General features: G+C 45.5%; 1 protein-coding gene across 1 annotated transcript; it reads left to right on the top strand.

Annotated features, from left to right (window-relative positions):
* The first annotated feature begins 85 nt into the window (after positions 1 to 85).
* On the top strand, positions 86 to 6,377 carry Lsm3 (LSM3 homolog, U6 small nuclear RNA and mRNA degradation associated). The gene is made up of 4 exons (XM_032906093.1): positions 86 to 201; positions 884 to 994; positions 3,405 to 3,500; positions 5,993 to 6,377. Exons 1-4 carry the CDS (start codon positions 181 to 183, stop codon positions 6,071 to 6,073), a joined length of 309 nt encoding a protein of 102 aa, XP_032761984.1. The 5' UTR covers positions 86 to 180; the 3' UTR covers positions 6,074 to 6,377.
* The last annotated feature ends 2,046 nt before the right edge of the window (positions 6,378 to 8,423 follow it).

Here is an 8,423-nt window from a genome sequence, read left to right as displayed (position 1 = left end):
ATGCCTGACCGCACCCCCAGCTCCGGATAGGACCACGCCCTCCAAAAAAGTCCCGCCCCCATGCAAACTACAAGGGCGCGAAGGGACAAAAATAGTGTAGTTCGCCTTCCAGTGCGTGGCGGCCCAACGTTTCCTAGTGTCTGCTCTCGCGAGAGGTGGAAAGGGCGCAGCGTTTGAAACATGGCGGACGACGTAGATCAGGTAAGTTTGTCCTGGGGCGTCCGAAGAGCAAGTGCTTTCGTTTCTTAGCCGGGCTTGCTTTTTCCACGCTTCCCGTGGAATAGCCCTTTTCTTTTTCCCGAGTTCCCACGGCCTTCCACAGCCAGGCCTGCTCCTAAAACTTCCGTAGGCCCAGAGTTTACCAACCCGCCCATCTGCCCATCACGCTCGTCGTCGCCCTTTCTCTGTAGAATGCAGACGGCTGTGGATATCCCATCTCTGGGAGATACGGTCGGGATTCCGACAGAAAGAGTACTGTAGCTGTAGGACACCAGCAGAGTAATACGTGTAAGCACCTGGCACGCAGGCAGTGGCTCACTTGGAGTGTGTTACGAGGGGAGGTCAGATAAAAGGTGCAGTTATGTGAGATAGAGAAACTGCTAGAGATGTAGTATATAGAAAACAAGCAAAGATCTGGCACACAGTGTTTCTCTTCAGAGCATGTTGTTTTAAATGTGTTCTTTATTTAAAATGTTTGTTCCACAACTAGAATATAAGTTCCTTAATAGGGATTTATTGGGGCTTAGTGGTTAAGAGCACTTTTTGCTCTTGTAGACAACCCTCGCTGTGTACCAACACCCACATGTTGCTTTCACTGCTTAACAGTGATTGAAACAACCACACAACCTCAGTGTTCCATTACTAAGCCTTCTTCTCTCATCAGCAACAGACCACCAATACCGTAGAGGAGCCCCTGGATCTTATAAGACTCAGCTTGGATGAGCGAATTTATGTGAAAATGAGAAATGACCGAGAGCTTCGAGGCAGATTACATGTAAGTCTGTTAAGTTATCTCAAAACCAGATGCTCCCCTGTCATCCCTTCCTACCTCCTTACAGATAAGAACTGCAACATAAACTTATTTTTTTTTAATTATACAATGACTTTTGGGAGTTGGAAATTCCTTTATTGACTTTTAAAATATTTTTTCCTTAACCAGAATGTTTTTTAGAGAGGGATGGGACTCCTGTGAGACCAGAACAAGGCATCTGATTGCCCAGGGCTGGAGTTACAGACAGTTGTGAGCTGCCTGGTGTGGTTGCTAGGAGCCAAACTCAGGTCCTCTGCAGGGATAACCAGTGCTCTTAATTTGAGCATCTCTACAACCCTGTAGAACACTTTTGTTTTCTTCAGCTTTGTCCTCTGTTTATTTATGAATAAACTTCTTTTTGTTTTAGACAAGGTCATACTATGTAACCCAGCTAGCTTCAAACTCAAGATCCTCCTGCCTCTCTCTCCTTAGAACTGGGATTTTAGGCATGCACTACCACTCTTGCCATTGTCCTATATTTTTAAAAGTTATTGGACAGGGTGTTTTAGTTTTCGACATATAAAACTCTGCTTTGACATGAAAAAAACTAAATAGCAGACCAGAGACCGTTCATCTAGTATGTGGCAAAGCCCCTAGCACTACCAAAAAAAAAAATTAAACACCATAGAAATCTAAAGGTGAAATTCCATTTTCTCTATGCATAACCACTGTTCAAAGTTGGCTACATAGTCGTTCGTCCACATCTTTTCTGCATGCGTATATGCTGTCTGCGTTTGAAGGAGGATCCTAGTGAGGTATGGTGGCGTGTGCCCATAATTCCAGTACTTAGATGACTGAGGTAGGAAGGTCATATATTTGAGGCCAGTCTGGACTACATAGTGAAACCTTGTCTCGTATGTACACACCTTTTCCACATGGTTTCTGTGTGGAATGATTACGCAGCTGACACAGTTGCCCAGGATTCTGTGTAAGGCTTTGGTCACTTGTTTGTTTTTCCAGCCTTAAAACTGCATTGGGCACTTCTACATATATTGCTTGTGCACATTTATGATGCCTGTGGAATTGGTCCCTTGAAGTAGCATTATTGTGCACTTAGGGTTTTGTCTCTTCTTTTACTTTCCTCAGAGCTGTTGGTTTACAACGGGAATTGGAATAAGTCTTTTTAGTTCAGGCTTAGAAACAGCCCCATACTGGCACCCACAGAGCCAGTGTGGGGGACAGTCTCAGTCTTTCTTCTACGAAGAAATTTTTAGTTCTTTCATGAAACCTGAGGATAAAGAACCTCTGTGACTTGGAAGGAAATTGGGCTGTTGATCTGCAAGCCGGCCTTAGGGAAACAGCGGTGCCAGTTTGGTGAGAAACATGGGATGGAGCTAAATTGCAAGGCTCTTCGGCACATGGAATGACCCCAGGCTAGACCATCGCCTTTAGTTTGGAGGTGTCTGAAGCTCTTACCTCTGTAGTAAGTGGCCCAGGTTTCTGTTTCCTCCCTGCTCTCCAGCTGAACATTTTGCTCATTTGTGTAGCTGCCAAGCAGTTCCTTCTCAATGTGGCGCCTGGCTATTTTTAATCTTGATATGAGCAGGCAAAAGCACTTAGCACTTTGTTAGAAGAACATGTAAGTGGGTTCTGAACAAGCCCCAGGAGGTTTGCTGTAGTAAAAGGGATGAACTTTGGAGGTTGCACTAAACACTGTGGTTGCAATCCTTCCTGACTGAGCCCACAGATGCCAAAGCATGTTAAGCTCTGGACAAGTTATAAATGGGCAAAGTGAAGGTGGGACAGATGATTGGTGGGTAAAGTTTGAGTGCTGAAGTTTAGATCCCTAACACCTGTGGAGACCCCAGAGCAAGCTCTTACGTTCAACTTAGAGACACTACCTTAATACATACGGTGGGGAGCAACTGAGGAAGGCATCTGTTTCAGCCTCTGGCATCCACACACTTGTAAACATGCAGTACCCATGTATACTGTACACACATACCCATGTCCACAAAAATGGGCCAAACTTTGCTACACCTGTTTCATTTTTGTGAGCATCAAATGACAGTTCCTGCTTGAGAACCGCAGTGCTATCTATCGCACAGCAAGTGAGAGGACTTTTTGCTGTTTAGTATTCCTGAAAGAAGTCTGACAGAATTTGCTGTTTTTCATAATAAACTTGTGAATGGTGAGACCGCTTTGGGTAACAAGTAAAGGAAGAACTTAAGTACTCTCAGGTTACTTTGAGTGAACTTACTTTTTATCATAAGCAGTAGCGCTTGTAAAGACATGATAGACTAGCACAGAGGGAGTGTTTGTTATTTGCATGTAAAAGTTTTGGGTGTAAGTATTGAACCTGTTACTTATAATCCACTTGTATCTACTTTTTGAGCCCTATTCCTTGTTTCTCAAATCTCACCCTCCACTTCAGGCTTACGATCAACATTTAAATATGATCCTGGGAGATGTAGAAGAAACTGTGACGACGATAGAGATTGATGAGGAGACGTATGAAGAGATATATAAAGTGAGTCCTGCAAGTCTTCTCTCTTCATAATGTCAGTTCTCAACATGCAGCAGCTTAACACGTTTATGGAAAGCCCGCTATGTTCTGGCACCTACTTAGGAACCACTGATAGAGTGTATAGCTAAGTGCAAGGGTTTGGGAGTCACACAACCCGTTTTTAACACCAATCTTAAAGTCAGCTGTATCGCTAACATGGGTCACAGCTCACAAAGCTGGGGACTTGGGGCACACTGTACAGCCTAGAGGCCGCTCAACGGTTTGAGAGTGCCCTTTCCAGTCAACTGAGTTGGTCTGAGCCTTTGCCTCATGAGAACTGGGATTAAAAGCTTGTGCCACCACACCAAACCCACAAATACAATAGTTTCTTTTATTAAATTTAAATTTAAAAAGTATTTTATATGTATGGGTGTCTGTATATGTGTGTACTATGTGCATGCCTGGTGTCTAAGGAGGCCAGAAGAGGGCACCAGATTCCTTGGAATTGGAGTTACAAACAGTCGTGAGCCATCCTATAAATGCTGGGGTTTAAACCTGGGTTCTCAGGAAGAGCGGCCAATGTTCTTAACTGCTGAGCACCTCTTCATCATGTCTACGAATGTGTCGTGTGTCTTTACTACAGACAAAGACAGGACAGACTGGTGTTGTAGGCAGTGTCTACAGTCTTTTTCATGCAGCACTGTGGAGAATAGTACATTGCTGTCTTGTATCTCTCATCACCTTTGAAATGGGAAAACAAACGGCAGCCTTTGCTCTCTCTCAGCTGACATAACTAATGAACTGTAACATTCCCAAAACAGGAAGGGGACCACAGACCACTAGGATTCCCAGAGTTTCTCCCCACAGTGTTGATATTAACACCTGAGTGACTGGATTGCTACCAACTGGCTAATAGGAAGACAGAAAGTGGTTCTCAGTCCACCACAGAGTATTGTTCTTGTTGATTGCTAAAGTGTCAATGGCTCCAGCCCACTTTTCCTGCTGTCCGTCATGTTTAGCACCTTCCTTTACCATACAGCCCACAGTGTGGTTAACTGCCAGGTTGCTCTTAGTGGTACTGTGCTCTTTGTAACAGAACCATCTTGTCCCTCATCTTAAAGCACCGACCTTTTGGAAACTGAGGAGACAGCATCTCTATCAGACCATTCTGATTACCCAGTACCCTTCAGGAGGCTGCATGGTCTCTGCCTGTGCTTTTTTTTTTTTGTACTTAATATCGTTGCATCTGGCATCATTTCTTTTTGTTTTCCTGATAACTAGCCAGTTCTTGCCAGATCTTCTTGTACTTCCCTGCTAAATGTATCTGCTACACCAGAGCGCTTATTAACATTTGGCTTTTCCCAGCCTTTGTCCCCGAAGTCTGTAGTTTTTGGGAGGTCTTTGGGCTGCTCCCAAGTTCTGCCTAACACTTTGCCAAGGTTTAGTGATGACTCCAGATGCACCATGTTTGCTGACTGCCCAAAGCCTGACCACTGAGCTAAAGCTTTGAAAAGTATGTTCCCAGTTGCGCTCCCAGGAGTACATAGAAGCAGGTGTGATGGCTGAGCTCACTTGAGGCTGAGGCCCTGCCTACAGTCAGCACAGTGGTTTCCTGTCAAGTGCTAAGTTGGGGATATTCTACCCTCCTGCTCCTTGAGATCTTAGTGTACAGGGTCCATCCATTGGTAAAACAGTGACTACCCACTGACACTCAGGACGTCACTCTTGAAATCCATAGCTAAAATTCAGTCATAGCTAAGGATTTAACTCAGTAGTTAAGCATTTGCTTAGAATGTGAAAGAGTTTAATCCCTAGTACCCTCTCCCTCACTCAGTGCAAAACCAGACATAGTAACATAATCCTCCAATCCCAGCACTTAGGCTAGAGAGGTATTGACACAGTCTTATAACACGGGCAGTTTTGGAACATGCTATGTAGCTGAGTTGTACTTGAATTCATGGTGACCTGCCTGCCTCAGCCTTCTCTATGCTCTAGCATTGTAGTCATGAGGCACAATGTCTGACTTGTTTTTATTTACATTTATTTATCTAATTTTTATGTGTATGTGTGCATCTGTGCGAGTTCATGTGAATCATGTACATACAGGAGCCCAAGGATGCCAGAAAAGAAAGGACACTTACATACACACACACACACACACACACACACACACACACACACACACACACACACACACACACACAGTGAAAATAAATCTTAAAAAAATAATAATCCCAGCACTTGTGGTTGAGGTGTGGGAGGTATGGGGATTAGAAATTTCAGACTAATGTGAGCTACACCACAAGACAGTCCTCATCTCAAAAAAATAACACAAACCCCTCTACCTTGTGTCCAGGTCTATCACAAAGAAGCCTGGGAAGTGCACTGTAGCAGTACACAGGAAGAGGAGACTGGGTCTGGGTGTGCAGCAGTGGTCCCTGCTGCAGTCACCTGGGAGATGGGCACTTGAACTGCTTAACCTGATCCTGCTTTTCCCTTTTGTTGTTCTCTTCCAGTCCACAAAACGGAACATCCCCATGCTCTTCGTCCGGGGAGATGGTGTTGTTCTAGTCGCCCCTCCATTGAGAGTTGGCTGAGACAAAAATGGAGCCTGTGTAGGAAAGTGGAGACTTTGCCTCTTGAGATGTACAGGACACTCCCAGAGAGAGAGAAGCTCACACGCATCTGATAGTCAGAAATGACCCGAGGATCCCTCTACCCTCAAAGAAGTTCATTTGCAAGTAACTCACAAGCTCTCCAGCTAAATGGCCTGCCCCTTTCTCCAGCCCTCCAGTCAGTGTGACCGCCTTGATCTTTTCAGGAGTTGATTTGCCCATTGTTCTTGCAGTTACTTTCAGGATGTTTTTCTTTAAATTAAATTTGATGTTTCCTTTTTTAGTACTATGTTTTCAATGTGTCTTGTGGATTGTGTAGTGTGTCACCCATGTCTAGGGTGTAAGGAAAGAGAGTGGTCAGCCTGCCCCTGCCCTTATCTGAGGTAGCGCTGTGCCAGCAGTTCTGGGATGGGGAGGCCATTGTTGATAGCCTTGCCTGTCTTAGGGGCTCAGGTAGCACTCAGAACTAGACAAGAAGGGAGGCAAGTGACCTCAACTGTCAACCTACTAGGAAAATGCAAAGCATGACTTCTGTGACTGAAGAACTGTCTTCCAGTCCTGGCTCATAGGCCGCCAGTGACAAGGTCGGAGAGTGAGCGGGAAGCAGCTGAAAGCAAAGCTACTTCCATTCTGGCTTCAGCCAGCCTCTACTTCACATAGAATCGCAAGGACACTTGGGGCCAGCACCTTCCACTTAGTACTTACCCTGTTGTGAAATACAGGAAATAGAGCTGGGGCCGTGGCTCTCAGCCTGTATGCATTAGGGCATAGTCCCTGCACCACAAAAAGAAGAAACGTGTAGACAGCCCACACTCTGGGGGATGTCTATGAATGTGCTCAGTGAGTTTGCTAATCCACTGTCAAGTGCACTTTGCTTATGCGCTCTGAGCCAACGTCATGTTGAAGAGGCTTTATTTTCATTATTTATTGTACCTGTTCCTACAAGTTAGAGAAGAGAAAACAAGTGTGGCTGAGCTGCTAGAAGTTTGGTCTTCAGTGAGTAGGCAGGGCAGAACCCTCCCTCCACCTTGACCACCCCCACAGGGGGGCACATAGGACTTGGGATTTTGGCTGCGTCAAGTGGTCATTCCTTGAGATCCCCTTCCTGAGTAGACAGCTTAACCAAATTCTAGCGGCAGTGGCCATAACTAGCTCACTGACTAGCATGCCTCGGGCAAAGTCTCTCTTTCATGGTCCTCACAAGCCCTGCAGTCTTAAAAGGAGCAAACTGGGGTCTGTAAGGTTGGCAGCTCTTTCATGTTTAGGACTCTAACTTAACAGTTCAAGCAGACCCCCTGCTGCTGACTCCCATACCAGGGCTGCCTCTATTGGTTTGAAGTGGTCTACACTGTCTAGACTGTGTGGGTTTCTAGCAACTATGCCTTAGACTTCTGACCAGAGAGCACTCAGCTGGGTATCCTACGCTTGGTGGAATTAGTAAGAGCGGTTTTTGTAACACAGTGTCTGTGATAGTTACAATTTGGACTGTCCTCCATAGCCTCGGGTATTTCAATACTTGGTCCCAGCTGGTGCTGCTGTTGAGGGAAGTTATGGAACCTTTATGGGGTAATTGATAGAGGAGTGGCCTTAAGGTTTTAAAGTCCGACCCTGCATCCTGTTCTCTCTGCTTCCTGAAGCCCCCATAAGCAGCACATGCTCCTGCCATCACAGCTGAGCCTCTCCCACCACAATGCCTTCCCTACCTGGGTAATGCACCTCAGTGTAAGCCAAAGCAAACCCTCCTGTAAGTTGCTTCTGTCAAATCCGTGGGCATAGCAGATGCCACACCTCCACTCCTGGGTTGGTCATTTCATGAAAGAGACAGGAATGGTGGATGCTTCTCACAAAGACAGAAAATACCAAGCTATCTTTGCAGCGTGCTTTATTTGAAATCCAAGTAACTTGGCTAAAGTTAATCTATAATCATTAGCTACAAGTGACAGTTTTAAGTAGTAAATTTCAAAGATCTGCCCCAACATGAGGTGTCATCCATCTGAACAGACAGATGCTTCCTGTGACCTTAAATTTACTCTCCAGTGGTGATACTCGTCATTGCCTTCCCGTGAGCAGCTACCAGCGATAAGCAAAGCTCACCTGTGATGAAAGAAACCACTGGAAACAAGGGAGCCACCCCGGCTTGCACAGGATTTCTGTTATTTAAGGAAAGGAAGCACAGTGGGTGTCCCTGTCACTTAGCTCTCTATTGAGCTCAGGGCAAGCGCTTCCCTATGGGAGATTCAGAATCTTATGCTCAACCATAGGCTGTTCATCCGGCTGTGAGAATGGAGGCTTCGATGAGCCAGGCCTGAGCAGAATGCTCCCCACCTCTGTC

This window comes from Rattus rattus, chromosome 6 (genome assembly GCF_011064425.1).
Source record: "Rattus rattus isolate New Zealand chromosome 6, Rrattus_CSIRO_v1, whole genome shotgun sequence".
In the NCBI taxonomy this organism is placed as follows: Eukaryota; Metazoa; Chordata; class Mammalia; order Rodentia; family Muridae; genus Rattus; species Rattus rattus.
This window is presented reverse-complemented; position numbering and strand designations above follow the sequence as displayed.